The sequence below is a fragment of the Mus musculus genome, chromosome 8 (genome assembly GCF_000001635.26).
Source record: "Mus musculus strain C57BL/6J chromosome 8, GRCm38.p6 C57BL/6J".
Taxonomy (NCBI): domain Eukaryota; kingdom Metazoa; phylum Chordata; class Mammalia; order Rodentia; family Muridae; genus Mus; species Mus musculus.
This window is the reverse complement of record NC_000074.6, coordinates 16493051-16513928: the sequence shown is the minus strand read 5'-3', so window position 1 is coordinate 16513928 and position 20878 is coordinate 16493051. Positions and strand designations below refer to the sequence as shown.

The 20878-nt window shown below is 38.9% G+C and overlaps 1 protein-coding gene across 5 annotated transcripts in view; it reads left to right on the top strand.

Annotated features, from left to right (window-relative positions):
* The window catches only part of Csmd1 (CUB and Sushi multiple domains 1), a 1642848-nt gene that overhangs the window by 1021457 nt on the left and 600513 nt on the right, over window positions 1-20878 (top strand). For all 5 annotated transcript variants that reach the window (XM_006508931.4, XM_006508930.4, NM_053171.2 and 2 more), the window contains exon 6: window positions 12537-12649. In XM_006508931.4, coding sequence (XP_006508994.1) covers window positions 12537-12649 — 113 coding nt within the window. The remainder of the gene's footprint in view (window positions 1-12536; window positions 12650-20878) is intronic.

Genomic DNA, 20878 nt, shown 5'->3' with positions numbered 1-20878 from the left:
TGTTTTGTTCCCAATTCTAAGAAGGGGCACAGTGTCCACACTTTGGTCTTCGATCTTCTTGAGTTTCATGTGTTTAGCAAATTGTATCTTATATCTTGGGTATCCTAAGTTTCTGGGCTAATATCCACTTATCAGTGAGTACACATTGTGTAAGTTCCTTTGTGATTGGGTTACCTCACTCAGGATGATGCCCTCCAGGTCCATCCATTTGCCTAGGAATTTCATAAATTCATTCTTTTTAATAGCTGAGTAGTACTCCATTGTGTAAATGTACCACAATTTCTGTATCCATTCCTCTGTTGAGGGGCATCTGGGTTCTTTCCAGCTTCTGGCTATTATAAATAAGGCTGCTATGAACATAGTGGAAGAGGTTGTGGGTAAACCTTAAGGGCAGGCTTGACGAATGCATGTGAGTAGACATTTACCAAGCACTTGAGGAGTTTTCAATTCTGTGGGAGAGTCAGGCACAGAGGCCCCTCTTGTATGAGAAAGGAGTCAGAGATGCAGCCAGTATGCTGTGAATTTCAAGCCATGGAAGCCATGGAGACATGTATGAGGAAAAGAGCTCAGAAAACCCCAGGCGAGTTCACGAGAGCATCTACAGAGCGCCTTCCCTGCACCAATTTTATTTGAAAGAGCAATTCACCAGAAAGGACTTTTTGAAAAGCTCTGATGAGGTATGTCCTTCTGGATCAGCAAATCTATTTCTTGGAATTGATCCCTGGAAACAAATATGCTGATTCAAAGAATCGGCACACAAGATGGTTTAATGTACAGTTTATCAAACTATTAGCAATGAGATCAAATGGCTGTGTGAGGATGCCTTTTGCTTAAGTGGGAATAGTCACTCAATGTGCTACTTTCCATGCTTCAAGGTTGAGAGGGATTTATGAGGAAAGAGTTAGAACATTCTCTCAGGGATAAGAAGTAGATTTTTAAGATACAGAAATCGATGCTCAATTTTTATATCTAACTACACCCAACCCTGTAGAAGAGCATTTCTAATACTGGACATATTCTATAAATAATCACAATGGAGAAGAAAACATATTCACAAAGGTCACTATGACTAAGGGGGTTGAATGGTGTTACTTGTTAATCAGACATTTGTCCTTCATCTGTTGAGTACTCTGTGCTTTGTTCTGTAATCCAATTTTAATTGGGTTGTTTGCTTTCTTGATGTTCAGTTCTTTAGTTCTTTGTCTATTCTAGGTAGTAGCCCTATTCCAGATATATAGTTGGTAAAGATCTTTGCCTATGCTGTAGGGTATGGCATTTGTTTAATGTTGCTGGCCTTTGCTCTACAGAAGCTTTTTTGCATCATAAGAACCTATTTAACTGTTGGTAGGATTTAGTATGGTGCCATTAGCATCCTGTTCAGAAAGTCTTTTCTCATGCTAGAATATTCCAGTCTATTCTCCACTTCCTACTTTTACAGATTCAGTCCCTGGTCATATATTGAAGCCTTAGGTGTTTTGGCGGATGAGTTTTGTGCAAGTTGATAGATGTGGATCTATTTGCTTTCCTCTACACACACCTTTCAAGTTTGACCAGCAGCATTTGTTAAAGATAATGTCTTTTTATTCAGTATGTATTTTTGGCATCTGGTGTCTGCAGATTAATGGAAATCTGTTCAGGACGTCAATTCTATTTCATTATTAAGTTGTCTGTTTGAAATTTGGAATGGTGATACCTCTGGCGGTTCTTTTATTATGCAGAACTGTTTTGGATATTCTAGGTTTTATGAAGTTTAAGATTGCCTTTTCTATTTCTGTAAAGAATTGTGCTGGGATTTTGAGTTTGTAGGCTTCTGGTTAGATGTCCCTTTACACAATATTATCTCTGCAGATCCTCAAGTCCAATAGGCAAAGCAAAGTCTTCTGATATATTCTTCAATTTAAAGTTTTTATTGAACAAGTCATTCATTTGCTTGGTTATATTTCCCAAGATATTTTTAAGTCTATGTTGACGAGTACTGTTTCTTTGCTTCATTTGTACATAGGAAGGCTACTGATTTTCATTTGATAGTTTTGTATCCTGCATACTTTCTGGAAGTGTGTATTATTTGTAGGAGTTTTCTGGTGAAGTCTTTAGTCTTCTTCCTTTCCTATTTGTATACCTTTTATCTCCTTCAGTTGCCTTATTGCTCTAGCTCAATTGCTCTATTGAATATGTGTGGAAACTGAAGCTCCTTGTCTTGTTCCTGATTTTGGTGGAAATAGCTTTAAGTTTTTCTTCATTTTAGTTGATGTTGGCTGTGGGGTTGTCATAAATTGTCTTTATTATATGTATATGTATGTTCCCTGCATGCCTACTCTCTCCAGGACATGTATCATGAAGAGATGTTGGATTTTGTCAAAGGGCTTTTTTGTTTGTGATGAGATAGCATGTGGGCTTTCTCTAGTTATCTGGTGTATTATGTATATTGACTTTTATATGTTCAAGAGTCCCTGTAGCTCTGGGATGAACCAAACTTGATTTGACAGCTTTTTGATCTGTTACTGAAATCTGTTTGCAAGTATTTCCTTAGAAATTTTGTTATGTTCACAAGGTATACTGGCATATAATTTTCTATTTTTTTTTTTGCAGTTTCTTTTGGGTTCAAAACAGACATCAGATGAATGTCTGTTTTGGGTACCAGATGAATGGTCATTTCATATACATAATTTAGAATATTTCTTTCAGTTTTGATTTGGCAAAATAATATAATGACATAATATAATATAATATAAAATATATAATATATAATAAAATAGTATTATGGCTTTGAAATTCTCATAGAATTCACTGAATCCATTTATTTCTGAACATTTTTTTTTTAATTTGGAAGATTTGTGATTACTGCTTCTATTTCACTTTGTTGAGTTATGTTTGTTGAGGTGGGTTGTGAGTATTTTTAACTTATTTATTTCATCTTGAGTTTAAATTGGTAGCTATATTTATCAAGAAATTAATCCATGTCTTTTGCATATCAGAGTTTGGTGGAGTACAGATTTTTCAAAATTATGTCTTCATGATTCTCTAAATTTGTTCAGTGTGTATTGTAATCTCCCCCTTTTCATCTCTAATTTTATTAATTTGGATCCTTATTCTCTCCTTAGGTTAAATTGACTAAAAGTTCTGCAATATTGTTATTATTTTTTTTAATAGCTAACTCTTCATTTCACTGATTCCATGTAATTTCTTGTTTTTGTATTTCAAGTAGCTTGATTTCAGCCCTAAGTTTAATTATTTCTTCTAGTCTATTCTAGTTGGATATTACTCCTTTTTTGTTATTTTCTTTATTGCTTTCGAGTATATCATTAAGGTATCGCTGTGCTTTGTATGTCTACATAAAATAATGACTTTTGTGTAGACATTCTGTGCCATGAACTTGCCCTCTTGGAACTGCCTTCATGGTATACCACATATTTGGCTACAGTATGCTTTCACCCACTATCATTTATAAGGGTTAATATCTGATATTAACTGTAGCTATGTACTTTGAACAGCTACAAGTTTATGAACTTGGGTGACCTTGTGTTTGGTTAATAAATGCTTGGAATTGAAATATCCTCTTGGTGGATTTTTCCTTTAATGAATATGTAGTGTTCCTTTCCCCTATCTTTTGATAATATTTGGTTTGAAGTCTATTTTTTCCAATATTAAAATGGCTACACCTGCTTGCTTCTTGATTTCATTTGCTTGTAATATCCTTTCTCATCCATTCACCCTGAGGTGATGGCTGTCCTTGGTGGAGGTTTCTTGAGTGCAGCAAAAGAAGGATCCTGTTTTCTAATCAAATATGTTAGTCTGTGTCATTTTATTGGGGAATAAAGACCATTAAGATTTATAAATATTAATAAACAATGTTTATTAATTTATGTTATTTTTGTTGTGGTTGTTTACAATTCCATTTTAAATTAATTTTTATGACTTATTTATTCCTTGTCTTCTCTTCTTTTCAGACTTAATTTCACCTCTAGTACCTTCTGTACAGACCTTGATTGATGTAAAGTAGTTATTAAAATTTATTTTTATCATAAATATTTATCTTTCTCCCTTGATTGTGTTTGACAATTTTGCTGGGTATAGTAGTCTGGGCTAGCATTTGTTGTTTCTTAAAGTTTGTAGGACACCTGACTTAGCACTTTTGGCTTTCAGAGTGTCCATTGAGAAGTAAGGTGTTATTCTAATGTATATGCTTTTATATATGACCTGGTCTTTTTCCTTGTAGCTTTTAACATTCTTTCCATGTTCTGTTTCAATTATTATGTGTCATGGGAACTTCTTTTCTCGTCCTGTCAATTTGATGTTTGTTAGGCCTCTTATAACTTTAGAGGTATCTCTTTATTTACATTTATAAAATTTTCTTCTTTAATTTTGTTAGGAATACTTTTGTGCCTTTCTCCTGGGTATAATCTCTTTCCCCTATACTTAGTATTTGTAGGTTTCGTATTTTCGTAGTGTCCCAGGATCCTTTTTATTTTTTTTAACATTTATTTTTTGAGTGACCTACCAAATTCTTCTGTCTTTAAGACATGAAAGTCTCTCTTCCACATCCCGCAATCTGTTGTTAACCTCTCAGCTGTTTATTTGATTTCCTAGTTGTTTTTTTTTTTTTTTTTGAGTTTTACATTAGGCTTTTCTTTAGTGATTTTGTTTTGATAAATTCTACTGGATATCTCATTGGACTTTCCTTATTTAACAGTGGTTTGTGTTTTCATAGTCTTCATTGAGGACTTTAGAGGATGAACATATTTAAGATATTCACAATTGCTATTTTAAAGTACTTATCTTGTTCTTCAGTTAAATTGGTTTTGGGGGGGGGCATATTACAGTAGAGTTTCTGGCTTCTGTGTTGTACTAGTTGTTCCTAATTGTATTATTGCACTGAAATTTAGGCAGCTGTAGTTAGGACATTGCGGTATTTCTTGGTGTAAATGAATGGTCTCACAATGGTTGAGTGGGTATTTGGTTCTTTGGTTGCTATTTCCAAAATCTGACAGGTTGTGGATCGATCACTATTAATGTTGGATCACCCTGGGTTTTACGGTTCAGTTGCTGACTAAGCCCAGATCTCTGGAGTTCTCTTTAGTGGGGACTAGAGTCTGGCTCTACAAACAGTTGCAGAGGCAGAAGTAGGGATACCCCAGGTCCATCCACTGATGGCATAGAATCCAAAGGGAACAGAGATGGGATGGAAAGATTACCTAAAGTGTGCAGCAGCTGCTAGCCTCTTGGGACCCTAGGAAGAAGAGAATGGACGAAGGGAAGAACATTGCTAGCCTACCTCAGTCCCAGTCAAGCTAAGCTGTGGAATCCTTGGTAGAGAGCAGTTCTGTGAGTCAGTGGGGAGTCACAAAGGAGTAGAGGTGAGCAAGTAGGGGTAGCTAAGGAGTGGATTTAGGAAGAACTAGCAGACATATAGTCTATACCATGGGGCCAAATCTCAGGGGATGGAGGGGGTCCTCTACTTTTGTTTAAGAAAAATATATATCATTTAGTGAATTTTTTTCAATTTGTTACACTACCTTTTAACAAATTCCTAAACTTTTCTTGCAAGTTTGTTGTAACAAAAATTAAAAAAAAAAAACTACTGTTGGAAATTTATCTTGTTACTGACTTCTATGGAAGGTACTTAACGATGATCAAGATGGGTAGAATATTTGCTGTCAAGGGGCATTACATCCAGCTGGTGTCTTTCTGAATATTAAAAATTCATGAAAAATGGAGAGAGAAAATGCAGGCGGTCATTGATTTTAATCAATATAGCTGTCATTGTTAATAATGAAACGACACATCTTTAATTAATTCTATGCAACATGACTTTTCTAGACTGGTTTTGTAACAAAATGTACCTGCCTGAATATAGATAACTAAATTCCTGTTGATTGGGTGAGACATGGACTATCCCCTTCTAGTCTGATTTGGTATAGACTAGCCCTCCTTGTCAAGTGAGCCACCGAATAGCCTTCCTAGTCAGCCTTCCTAGTCAAGTATAGACAATTTAGCCCTTCTAGTACTAACCCTACTGCTAAGGCAAAAGATACACAGGCTGGACCTTCTTGCCAGAGTAGGTACAGTCTTCCCTGACCTGGTCAAAGACAGTATGGGCAAAACCTTTTGCTTAGAAAGGTTCAGGCTACTCATCTTGCTCAAATTAGGTGCACACCAGCCCCTCTGTTTAGAGTAGGTATAGGTTATCTTTATGGTTATCTGTGCTATAGGCTAGCTTTCCTAACCAGCCTCTGTATTCATGCTCCAGGGGAAGCCGGTCCTTCCTGCTTTCATTGACCCCAATAGTTCCTGGCAGATTCTTAACAAGCAGTGAACACATGGTGGGATTATCTTCAGAGTGACTGTTTGCTAGGATGTACATTTTTTTTTAATCCCACTGGAGTTTTTGTTAGATTAGCAGTCAGGATAATTATAATGTTGTGGACTAAGCTTAGGATAAGCTTCACTTCTCAGAGTTATACCACTAACTGCTGTGCTGTGCTGACTCTGCTTATTCACCAATAAGAAAATTACAACTCTCTGCCAGAATGACAGGAAGGGTGCAGTGACAGCCCTTGACATTTCTGTGAAAAGTAAACCACATCTAACCCTTGGCCTCACTGCCCGTGAGTCCCTGGAGCTGCCTGATCCCTGCGGGTGTTCTGAGCTCTTTGGACTTTCCTAACCCTTGCTTTCATTACACGTGAATCTCTGGAACTGCCTGCTGCTTGAATGTGTTCAGAATTTCTTCGACTTCCCTCTGACTGATTTAAGTTCACACTTAATTCACAACTGGAAACTTGGAGGAAGTTCCAATCAGAATTGCATTCTTTGAATGAACTGACCACAGACAAACCTTGAAGAATATTTTCCCCCAGAAGTCTGTGCCACTGTACCTCCACCCATCCCTAAAGTTGCTCATGGGATGTGAGCCACCTGAAGCCAAGTTCAAATGTTTATTCGACACTGTGAACCCAGCACATCACACAATACTTAGAGCAATATTGACATTTGTGAAATTACAGAGTGTGGGGACTGTGGAGCAGCATTCCCCCAGTAGAGTAAAGAGAGCCAAGGACAGCCTTGGAAAATGTTGTATTCGGATGTGATATACAGAAAAACTGAAGGAGATGGACAGAGGGGTAGAAGAATGGACAATAGATATGCAGATGGTAGATTTATAGATAGATTGTATATGTATGCAATTGATAGAATATAGACACATAGGTAGGCGATAGAAATATAGAGGAAAAGTTGATAGACAGATGATATATTAGAGATAGATTGTAGATTCATAGATATTATCTATAGTGATAGATAATAGGAAAACACTGACTGATAGACAGGTTTGTAGATAGATAAGAGCTAGGATATAGGTGATAAAAAAATAGTTGATAGGTGATAGATGATAGCCAGAATATTGACATATACATAAATGATAGTTGGAAAGATGATAGGTAAGTAGATAGACTGATGGATGATAGGTAGATGGCAGATGAAAAGATAATAGAAATATATCAACAACTTATATATTATCCATACACACACATTTGCGTGCACACACACATACACATATTCATGTGTATGCATATACAAGGTATGTATATAGAATACGTATCTATATCATTATATATGCACAGTCTCTACACATACAGGTGATATAGTTGTAAATGGAGATATTGAGAGAGAAAAGATGTATACATACAGATGAAAAAGGTATTAATTCTTTGCTTGTTAAGATAAAGGTTGTAAAGGGGAGGTCTGTAAAGCACCAGTAGGGCAAGGCCAATAACAATGTAAGTTTTATTTGCAATAAAACAATGTGAGGTAAGTAAACTGAGACCTAGATGAGTTGAGTACTTGTGGCCACTGAGTGTTGTTGTTAGTCCAGATCACTGGACTACAGATGTAGGAAAAAAGCAATTATCCTTAGGAGAATACTTGCTGTTCTATGACCTCTGCCTGAAGCCTGCATGTACCACAGATGACACAGGAACACTTCTGCTTACTGTTCCAGCTGAGAAACAGTAGTCAATAGCTGAAGACATATGGCTAGCATCCAAAGGCCCTCCTGTAACCAAAGAAAGCTTAACTGTACCTTCAATGGTCATGTGTGGTGTTATGGCACAAAGTGGAGCTGCAGATACCCAGACTGCAATGCCAGGTAGCAAAGGCCTTCCAACCTTAGGACCTAAATGATGCTAGATATGACATCCTACCTATCATAAAACTTCGCCTGGCACAAGAGAGGGTGATGGGTGAAGATTGTAGTCTTTGATAGGAGAAATATTTGTGAAAAAATAAAGAATTCACTTCACATTCTTGAAATGATTAAAGAGGGCACTTCATTCATCTGAAGAGCAAAGATAAAACATGTCCCAAGGAATATACATTCTTATTAGCACTGTCTAAGGAAATGTTATCAGAGAATTTGTAATCCAGGAACATTCTGGATTTCTTAAAATTAGTCTTGGAGTATTAGTTATATAAGCTGATTGCAGAAATATGTGTTTGTTGAAGATTGTTCTGAAACTGGTTTACCAGTACAGCCACCAACTAAGTTTGTAATATCAAGTATCATGGGGAGGAAAGGTCTGACGTTTTCTGGAAAAACCTTTGGACTTTAGAGATAGTGAGTCTAATGTCAGGACCTTACGTGATGTAGGTGCTACAGGTACATTTTTTCTAACCAAGTCACTGACTTGGTTGGAGCTCAGACTGTGACAATGTCTATTCTTATGGTGGTGATACTACCATGATACTACCAATACTAGATGAAGATTCAGGGGAAGGGGCATTCTGGGATCACTCTTCAAGGAGTGAGCTGAAACATACTTTTGATCACAGCCATTCTCTAACTTAGCTTCTGTGTCATTTTGAACCAAGACTTGAGGATCTTCACAGGGATAAGTGCCAAAGGGCCAAAAGGCCAAAGGCCACTTTTTATGACCCATCTTCTCCCATTGCTCAGGGAAGAGGACCAACTACTTCCAAGATTTATGTGCCATTCCTTGGCACTTCCTCTTCAGCTCTGGGTGTGATATGCATGTATTCATGCCTATGTATATGTGTGTTCCATGTATATGTATATGTATGTATGTATGTATGTATATATGTACGTATATATATATATACATATTTATATCATGTACACACATATACATTAACATACACACATTTATATACATGCACGCATTCATATACAATTGGACATCTTTTTTTACTTCAGTGCAAGGTAAAGGTTCTTGTTCATTACCCTCCTGCCTAGTCTATAAACTTGGCATGGTTCTATAAATCTTAAGTTCATAGGCATTTACTTGACTTACAATATGAATGACATATTAAAATTAAAAATATGACATTTTACAAGTTCAATGTGTGACCGTATTATTCTATTCGACTCTGGTAAAACAGGTACAGGAGCCCCACAACATGAATTATTTCCCATTGCATCCCTATAAGAACACAGCAGAAAACTGCTATCATCCACAGGCTGCTCTCCTCAAATCTATAAGTAGCTTCTTTGAACTAATAGGCCTATTAAACTATTTAGTCTCCATAGACAGAACAGATCATTTAAAGTGTGTCCTAGTATCTCTAATAGGTTCTGGCTTCTTAATCATCATGAAAAGGTTTTAACTGCAGAGGGATTCCCCCACATAATCTCTATAATGATTTTCTAAAACTGCAAGAAATCTGCCTTCTAGTCAGAAGTGCCCAAACAGAGCAAAGCTAAAATCCATTAGGGTTTCCAAATGCATTTTAGGAAATTATATCAATACGTTGACTCTACATTTTTCAAGTTACATAAGCCAAACACAAGTCACCAACCTGGGTCCATAGAACTCAGTTCAACATGTTCAGCCCCTTCCATCATGTAAAAGAAAGGCCAAACTGACGGGTGGCTGAATGAAAAGTAAGTAATATGTGCCTTATAAATAGAATCCCAGAATTTATAGCAAAACTATTTGGAGAAAGTGGAACAAATTGGCTTGCTCTATTTTGGCTCAAAGCAGGCCATCTTAAATTGAGCAGTCCCGTGAGTCCTACATTTATTTTTACTTTTAACAGAAGAAGAACCTTGTTGAGGACACCGAATGAACGTGAATTTTTCCATTACCTTTAAGTGGCTTAATTCGACGTTCTTGAATGAAGCAAGAAGTGATTCCCTCAGTTACATTGAAGGGACACTTGGCCTATCAGTTCCTTTTCTCGGGGATATGATCAAATACATGACAAGAATCAATTCTAGAGAGGAGGGGGTTTACTTAGGCTCACCATTTGAGAGTATGCTCCATTATGATGCAGAAGGCATGATGCAGGGAGATGAGGTAGCTCATCACATTGCTCCTAAAATCAGAGAGCAGAGAGAGATGGATGCTGGTGTTCAGCCCCTTTTCATTCAGTCTGGGACCCCAGCCCTCAGGATGGTGCTGCTCAAAGTTGGGATGCTCAAATAAGTCTCTCTTCTGCTCTAGTCTGTGGATATGGGGAGACGAACTCCCTCAAGCCCCTTCCTTCATTTCCTTATAGTAATGGGATATAACCTCGAATTGTGAACTAAAAACAAACAAGTAAACACCTTTTTCCCCTAACTTCCTTTTGGTAAGTTATTTTATCACATCATCAGACATGAAACTGAGATAACAGTCTTCTTTTGTTTTGTCACATGCTGAGGTGCAGATAACACTGAAATCTTCATATAAATAAGCCCATGACATGGCTGTCAGCCCACCATTAGGGAGACTGAGACAGGAGCATGACAAATTTCATTTCAGCCTGGTTCACGTAATGAGACCCTATTTCTCAGGAAGAAAATATGCACATATTAAACATATAGAATTAGACATAGATCATCAAGTGGGTCTCTTTCCAGATAAACCAATAAATAAACATACATGGTCAACTATATTCAGGTGCACCCCACATAGACACAGGCACATACCCACTTAAGAAATAAACTTTTAAAATAGATTAATTACTTCTTTCTATTTAGTAATCTTTAAGATATTTTAATTTATTTGTTTTCATTTGTGTGCATGTGTATGAGTCTGTATGACCTTATAAAACTATATGAGTCCAGGAACCAGAAGAAGGTATTGGATCTCCTGGCACACAAGCTACAGGTGGTTATAAGGTACCAGGTAGGTTCTGAGAACTGAACTTTGGTTCTTTGCAAAAACAAAGAGTAGCTTAATCACCAAGCTATCTCTGAAGCCCTCTTAAAGTAATTTTACACATTGCCCCTGTTATTCTAAGACAGAAATCAACAGTCTGTTGCCTGTGAGCTCACTCTGACCAATGGACTCAGAATAGGTTTAATAATGTAAAATAAAGTATATGAAATGTATATTCCAGAATCTATAGACACTCTACTTAGTTGTGGAATGAACATGAAGTACCCTCTGGATGTTTTTCAATGATAACAAACTTAACAGTTGTAAGGATACTAAAGAATACCATATACCCTTGTCAGAAATGTGTGGTGATTCATACAAACCTGCCCCTTCTTGTGGTTAAGTCTTTGCAAATATGACATGGTCAAGAAGGTATTGGTTTAAGAGTGTTGTAAAATGTTGGCATGCTATGCAGTGCAATCCTACCTTGTTGTGAGGATTAGAATCTTTAAAATAACAGACTTTAAAGCTGAGACAAAGCCAAGCCCACCAGGTAAATGAAGGTGAGCTAAACTGGTTCTAACCTTTTAATCATCAGTTCACATTTCCTTTGGGCATCCTCAGTGTTACCTGGAGGTATGTCATCTTTTGCATGGCCAAGCCAGACTCAGCTGTGATAGAACTGAACTTCTGGGGTACAGTGAGGCTGTGTCCCAAGCCTTGCTGAGTATATCTCCAGTCTTTCTGATTCTTAGGATCTTTATGACATGAGTATTGTTTCCCCCTTGTAATTCAAACCACATTTACAACAGTAGCTATAGAAGATGCCACTATCCAGGTGACTGAGCTGACCCTTGGAGAGCAGAGAAACATTTTAAACAGTTCTGAGAGATTGATCACATCTACTTTTGTTTTTGTTTTTTTTTTAAAATAATGTTACTTTAGTAAATTCTCACTTTATTATATTATTCCAGTATCTTTGACACTTGTCAATCTTATAGACATCTTCCTTACTATGGTGGGAAAAAATTTCTAGGGTGAATCCTACAGGTGGACTGTGGGAAAGTCGTCTACAGTCAGACATGACAAGCAACAAGTTACCTCAGCTATATACTTCTACCCCCCTTTCCCATTTATATTCATTATGATCAAGGTCCTGAGAGAAGGAATTGAGAGCTCAAATCACATATTCTGCATCCATCATTGATGAAGACAAGAAATGTCAAATCCTTTCAAATCCATTCATTCCTTCGTTTCAGAACAGAGTGGTCCTGTTTTGCCCACATCATGTTAAGGTGTGAAGGCAAGCAACAACCTTCCTCTACTTGAAGCATCTCAGGAGACTGTCAGTGAACTGCTTTAAAAACAGGTGTGATAGTGCCATGGGACATTTGATCTATTGGTTTCAAAGGATATTTCTCTCTGCTTTCTCTCCTCCAGGCTCACAGGCATGAACCTCCCATCCCCTGTGATCAGCAGCAAGAACTGGCTCCGTCTCCACTTTACATCTGACAGCAATCACCGACGTAAAGGGTTCAATGCTCAGTTCCAAGGTAAGAAGGTACTGCTGAATAAATGAAAAATCAATAAATAAGTGACCTGTAACATCCTGGTCCTTCTTCACCCTGGGATTTTGCGATATTACCAAAGAAAGAAAAAGAAACTTACATTTAAAAATGCTCCCATTATGTAGAAGCAATCAACTTAGGCAGGTGTGTAGGAATGATGGGCCAACACTGTTTAATAATCCTTAGACCTCTGACAGTCTATGGCAGTAACTGGTTTTACTGAGGTGTAATCAAACATTAGTCAATAAATTTAAGTTACCATTCATTGTACTTACCTTCCACATGAGAAACATTCACTGCAGTTTATGTTATTACAGGCTTAGAGTAGCTGAATACATGGGTTGTACTTAAAAATTCAAATGAATCTTGATACAATATTTAGTCCTAAACTACCCTATACTTGAAAATCAAAGCTACCCGATTTAGTAATTTACGTGTCATGAGTCTCAGAATAAAGATAATATTATTTAGCCAAACATAGCTGTCTTCAGCAATGTAATTCTGAAATATTCTGTTTTCATCTCGTTTCTCCTATCCTTTATGCCTAATCCTGCATATTTGTAATTGTCAGTAATATATATTAATACTACAGAAAGGGAATCCATTGATAAGTGGCCAACAGAAAACCATTCTACTTACACACATTAGCATCCTGTAAGTTCTGGATGCGAAGAAGCTCATAGAGTCCCATCCCTTCCCTGCTGAGCTATTGGGTCCTGATAGACTCCGGGAGAGATAAAGTCACGGTCTTTGTCTCTGTGCCCATCGGTAAGCTCCAGTGGGTAATTTCTATCCCACAGTATCACACAGCCTTGTTTCAACTCTAAGTTACAAACAAAAACAAAAGCTAGGCAGGATGACAGGAATTGGAAAGGAACTTGATTAAAAATGAATTATATGAGTGTATGGATATGTCAAAGAATAAATCCAATCATTAAAAATAAAACACCACATCTGAACTCCATACACTCTCTCCTATACATGAGCTTAAGAATGTGGCTCTCAATAAGACAGCAATATTCCCTCAGTTTGCAAATCACAGTGTGGTGATTTGAATATTCTTAGCCCAACAGTAGCCCTGTTAGGAAGTGTGGCCTTGTTGGAGGAAGTATATGTTTCACTGTGGGAGTGTACTTTGAAACCCTCCTCCTGTTTGCCCTTGGAACAAGATATAGAGCTCTTAGCTACTCTAGTGCCATGCCTGCCTGAAAACTGTGATGATGATAATGGACTGAACCTCTGAACCTGTGAACCAGTCCCAAATAAATGTTGTCTTTTATAAGAGTTAACTTGGGCTGGTGAGATTATGAGTTCAAATCCCAACAACCACATGGTGGCTTACAATCATCTGTAATGAGAAATAAATAAAGAACCTACACATTGGAGTGAATGGGGCCAAAGCAAGAGGGAGAAAGAGAAGGGGAGGAAAGGGGGTATCTTTGTCATAGTGTCTCTTCACAGCAATGGAAACCCTAACTCTGACATACATGAAGTTAAACATATAGTACTGTATTTCTGGTCCTTGGTCACATAGAATGAGGATATTTGTAGGGTATGAAATCTGGATGGTGTAGAGTTGAGTATAAGATTAGGGCTTATTGCTGGCTGACCAGGCCTTGGGCAGGGTACAGACAGAGAAATTACCTGACCTATAATTTAGGTGATCTTCCTTCATGATTGTAGCCTTGGGTCCTTACTGGGGTCATGGATCACTGGCCTGGTTTCCCATGGAGTGTTATAGGTCCTTGTCTTTACCCTCAGGTTGCAGTTCACCATCCTGGACTTCGAAAATGGGAGTACCCAATGGTTTCACATATTCTGGGTCACAGGCAAAGCCAAGAACTTTATTGTAACCATAGCTACTTCTGATGGATGGTCTTTAATGCCACTCATCTTCTAGAAGTTGCTGTGATGTATAGTACATTGAAAGGATCTGGTGACAGGGGGAGACCCTGTCCCATGTCTACAGAGTTAACAGCGTGAAGAAGAGGACACTAGGTCTGGTGGGGGATATGTCTGAAGCCTCTGCGTGTTCATCCACATCAGTGGAGGGACCTGACTCTGAGTTAAAATAGCCACATTTGGTCCTTAAAACTCTTCCAGGCTGTTATATAGTATAGTAGTCTGTAAAGTGCTGAAAAATAATTTTTTCTTAAAGGTTTGGTTATTTTCTCAGCAGTGGAAAATGTTTGTAATATCACCCCTCAAACCTCATTATTTGTGTGATAGGAATAAGTGTAGCTAATCTAATATGTGGCTTAAGAGTGACCCAGACTGAAAGGCACAAGAAGCACAGAGACTGTGGGAAAAATCAAATATATACAATTTTAAAATTGTAAAATTATAAGATACATTTCTGAAATTTGCAAAAATATAAATTATAAAGTAATCAAAATAAGTATTGCATGTAATTGGAGTCTGATTAAATATAACTTGTACCAGGGTCTAAAAGAGTTTCCAAGTGATACCAATGTATCAGAACACATAGCCCTGGCTGAACATCTGTATATGGAAACTTTGTCCATAAATTTAGGTCCAATGCATTGTGGATAGATGAAACAACTACATTCTTGTTCATAAGCTCATATGCTGCTTTGACTAGGGAATTATCCTCAGACCACCTCTCATCAGGTCTGCCACAAAGGTTGGGCCAAGATTCCATGTCTCCCATCTAAAAAGGACATTGTCCTAACAGAGCAATGACACCAGGAAATTCTGAACTGGGCCATGGCTAATGTAGGATATTTAATTTCCTGGTTCTAGAGGGCAGGCCCATCATCAGTGAAGGGAAATCTCGGGAAGAGACAGATTGCTGGTTCTAGAATAAACCCAGGAATGTCAGAGAGCAGGATACGTGGCAGTAACTTAGGATGCCATCTTCCCTGAGTCCTCACCAGGCACCCAATACCATGTTCTGGCTGAAGTTAGTCTCAGATCACTAGTGAGAAGCTAATTAAATTGCTGCACAGGGAACAATCAACCCCTTTCTTGTTGTCTACATCAACCCCTTTCCATCTGCCTGGTTTGAATAGCAAAGAGCTCCCATCCCTGTTTTCTTTTTAAAATGTAACACAGTAAGGGGGATTATCCACACATTTGGTCAATAACCATAGCAGTCAAAATGCATGCAGAATTTACCAAACTCCTCTACCCTACTTTAAAAATACTTCTTTGTCAAAGGTTTGGGATGTATATACATTTTTCTGCTTTTTTAAAAGGAAAAGAGATCTTAAAAAAAAAAAAAAGACCTTTGACAGTTAAATAAATATGCGTACCTGAACACTCTGATAGCCAGGAAGCTAGAAAGGGGTCCATGGAGTCCATGGGGTTGGAAAAGAGCTGACTTGGCAGGAGAGGTGTGTGAAAGACACTAGAGCGAAATAAGTAGGGAGAAAAGGCAGAGATGGGGACTGGAGACCTGTGACTTCTTAAGCCCATTTAAAATGTAAGATAACTTTAAAAATGCATTTGTAGCTTTGCCACATGTTGGGTTTTGTGGTGGTCACACTTGTCACTTGCAGTCATCCCTACATGGAGATCCTTGAGAATTAAGAGACACAGAATCTCCTGGAATCCCTCGGTGGCTTCCACCTGTCCTTCATATTCCAGTAACCTTCCTCAATGCATGCTTGCTGCGTTCTCCCAAAGGAGGTGGTTTCACAGAACCAAGAAACAAAGAAAGCATTCTTCTAGTTTTGCAACCTGTCTTAGCTATGCAAGCAGCCAATGTCATGAGGCATCCCTGCTTGCCTTATCTTGTAGTTTTTTAACCACCTAATTCCTTCTTTGTATTGTCCTCTGGCTTCCCTTTTGCCCTTTCCCCCTCACCTAGGCCATCCACTCCTGCCAGCATCCAAGAGAGGGATGATTGGCAGCCACTGGCTTCTGCTTTGGATGTACACTCACTTTTAAGATAGCACTGTGAACAGAAGCTGCTGTAGAGTAGGCGAGACCTGGGAGTATATGACAGATTTATGTAGGACGCATTATTTCTCTCAAGCGGCTGAAAATGAAGCCCATTCTTTATATGTTGCCTCTACCATTAATTACAATTAAACAAGGACCTTGTTAACCCCATCCATCATCTAGGCTTTTTTGATGTCTACAAGATGAAAATTTAAAAAACATATTAATCTTCAATCTTGAAAGCCTGTGTCCTGAGTAGGCTTCTCTAAGTTGGGCTCCAGTTCTCAATATATTCACCTGGCTATCAATAAAATGTTGGTTTTCACAAGATGCAACCCCCATTGATTTCTGTAATGAATAAATCATTGTGCTAGAAAGTGTTTATAATAAAGTTCCAATTTAAGTAGGGAACACCCTGTCTCATAAATCAAGTGAAAATCCGATGGCAGCTTTAAAGCTTGTGTTGACACAAATAATTAGCTTGCTTTTTAGGTTATAGCTCTATATAAGCATTGATTTTCCTTTTATTTAAAACGCAGACCTTTATACAAAATGGGGACTCCCGTGTTATTAAAAATGCATTTGGGAAATTGAAACTTCATGTGCCCAGATTTATAAAACCTGTGTGTTACCCATTCTTTTACAGGCACAGTCCCTGCAAGTGTATTGTTGACAAGAGCTCTAAGACAGGAGCCTGCTAGGTCCTAGTATCAACACATGTACGCAGCAAACACTCAGTCTGCAGAAGTGTAAGGAGCATTAAGCAGGACCTAGAAGGTGCTTCCCTGGCACTCTCTTAAGTCATGAAGGCAATCAAAGGCTCAGATCCATCAAGTGCCCTTGGGCCACTGGCCTGCAGAACAGGCTGCTGAGGATGCTCTAGAGCTAAACACATGTTAGTGGGAATGACCTACTTACTACCACCTAGGGTGTTTCTAGGGAAAGGAGATGGCAGGAAAAGTATTTTCCAATACAAATAACCTAGCTAAAAGCAATCTTATTCCAAGTTACTCTGAAAACCTAGCTTTTATAATAGAAGTATTTTCATAACATAAATTTACTAAAATTAGACACACTTAACTAACCCCCCCATCCCCTAGAATATGCTTTCATTTCTCTTGGAGCAGAAGACTTAGGCAACTGCCAACTCCACAAACATCTGCCCCAACTCTCAACTGTTTCAGTGACACACATATTATTAGCCAATATCCCTCTTACCTGTGTGCCTTGTTCTTATTGTATTCAACAGGCTTAATTGTATCTACTTCTCAGACATGAGAGAGGAGGTAGTATGTCACTCTTACTCTTGTGAGAGGATCATCTCCTATAGGAGGCATAGTCCTGCTTGATCCTCCCTAACACATGCAAGTCCACCTCCTGATGCTGGTTCTATGTCAGCTGGATTCTCCTTTATCCTCTTAATTCTCTGGGTCAGGTCAGGATCCTATAGCACTGGTCCATACATGCAAGAAAAACCTACTTCAAGGTAGGGCTACCCGGCTTTGCTAGAGTGATAGCTCACTGTGGGAGGGGCCTCCAGTGCCATAAATTCAGAATAAAATTTACTGTATCACATAGACATGAGCCTGGAGTCTAGAGGTAATACAGCACAGAATGCGTGGCACAAACAAATATTAAAAGGAAAGAGGTGAGTGAGTTTGTTTACACAGGCAGTCTGGTTCCCTTGCAACAATCAGTAATCAGTATTACTCAAACATTCATTTTGCCTATCATTGAGAAGTACACAGAATTTTCAAGAATGTGCATCCCCCACCCCCAGTATCTCCTTCTGCTAATCTTTTCTTTTTTAGATATTTTGTTTATTTACATTTCAAATGCTATCCTGAAAGTTCCCTATACCCTCTCCCCACCTTGCTCCCCTACCCACTCACTCCCACTTCTTGGCCCTGGAGTTCCCCTGTACTGGGGCATATAAAGTTTGCAAGACCTAGGGGCCTCTCTTCCCAATGATGGCCAACTAAGCCATCTTCTGCTACATATGCAGCTAGAGACAAGAGCTCTGGGGGTACTGGATATGCATTCATTGATAAGTGGATATTATTCCAGAAACTTAGAATTCCCAAGATACAGTTTTCAAAACAAGAAAATCAAGAAGAATGAAGACCAAAGTGTGGATTTTTCATTCCTTCTTAGAATAGGGAACAAAACACCCATGGAAGGAGTTACAGAGACAAAGTGTGGAGCTAAGACAAAAGGATGGACTATCCAGAGACTACCCCACCCACGGATACATTCCATAATCAGCCACCAAACCCAGACATTATTGCATATGCCAGCAAGATTTTGCTTAAAAGACCCTGATATATCTATCTCGAGTGAGTCTATGCCAGTCCCTTTCTGCTAATCTTAATGCTTCAATCCATTCAAGTGGCTGTCTTCATGAGCAGGAGATGTTGGGTTTATTCTTGACCATTAGGTGACATCACAAGTCCTTTGTGAACCCCAGAAACAAAGTGCAGCAAATTGAGAAGTGAAGATGCCTGTCTGCTGAGCCCTACTTCAGTCCCCACTCCCTGGGTTATCACTTAGCTTGTGTGTGGGGATTGTCAAAGATCTAGCATACATGGTAATACCTATTGGCAAAAACTTCCAAGTACCTCACCATCGTGGTACTGGGGTTTCGGACAGAAAGTATCTGACATATCTTCATTGGATCTCTTCTTGTGCAAACCATAGAAGAGCAGCTAGTTTTGGATCTTGACAGCAATCATATAGCATGTAGACATTCCACTGTCTCTGGACACTTGTATAGTTCCTGTTTGGGCATCAAACTCCATATTTTATCTCCATGAAAGATTCTTTGGTGTTTTTCTTTTCTTCTTAAGTGTTAAAAAAAATTCCTATTTAGGTGTGTGTGTGTGTGTGTGTGTATACACATATATACATACATACATACATACATACATATATACATACATACATACATATATACATACATACATACATACATATACACATATACACATATATACATATATCTTACACGCGTTCGCGCTACCAGCCAGGAAGACGCAACAAACCGGAATCTTCTGCGGCAAAAGCTTTATTGCTTACATCTTCAGGAGCAAGAGAGCAAGAGAGCAAGAGAGAGAATGGCGAAACCCCGTCCCTTTTAAGGAGAATTATCCTCCGCCTAGGACGTGTCGCTCCCTGATTGGCTGCAGCCCATCGGCTGAGTTGTCGTCACGGGGAAGGCAGAGCACATGGAGTGGAGAACTACCCTTGGCACATGCACAGATTATTTGTTTACCACTTAGAACACAGGATGTCAGCACCATCTTGCAATGGCGAATGTGAGGGTGGCTCCCCACATATCCCCCTTTCCTTTTAGTAAAAGCAATAGGCCACCCATTTTAATGAGAGTGGAGATAGAGGTCAAATCCCCAGTGTGCAGGTAAAGGAGCCGTACACATAACCCCCTCCCAGGCTCATCACCCAGAGGGGTCCTGGTCTGGTCCCGTGTCCTTTTTCCTGGGGAGAAGGACACTTGGACACTCAACCTTCTTGAAAGATGACATGTCTCCCTAGAATAGGCTCATATATGCCGCAGAGCCCTTCTACTGCAGTGCTTAGCCGTGCAACTCTCTCGGGCTGCTGAAGCATACTCATTCTATCCCGTGCAATGAGACTAGCCTCGTGGGGTGCAAGAGCTGAGTGGCCAGCGACCTATTGCTTAAGCATAGATATATCAGGGAAAGCACCATGTTCTAGAGCTGCAAGTGCCTGGGCAATAACCACCTTGTCTCTCCTAGTTTGGGCCTTAAGCTTACAGACCAACCAGAGAAGCAACACTAATCCACAGCAAAGTGTATCTCCAAATAATATCAATCCCACCCATTCTTTAAAGAAGGAAAATGCTGAGGAGATCCAATTGGGTAATCCTTTGATCAGGGACAGGTCCAAGCACGTGGAGTTGACCTGAATGATGGCAAGTCTCAATTCCCGAAGGGTCTGTTCAAATTCAGCCATCCAATTCTGTAACATATACTGAGAAAGACTTTTTGACAAATTAGCTGCCCTAGTAAATTTCTCATACTGAATGGAAGTAACGCACAATCCCGGAAACTTTGTTCACATCCCAGCTGAGCTATTTGCCATAATGCATCTAGTTGTTCCTGGACAAGATCTATGCGTTGATTAATTTCTGCCCATGGAGCATTTTTGGGATTGGAGGATGGCGGCCGCTAAGCCTTCATTGGTGAGAGGTCCCCCAAGCTCCCAACAAACCCTGAGCCAGTCTTGTAAACCTTTGTTCTTTCTTGGGGCTATGGCCGCTCGGCACTCCTG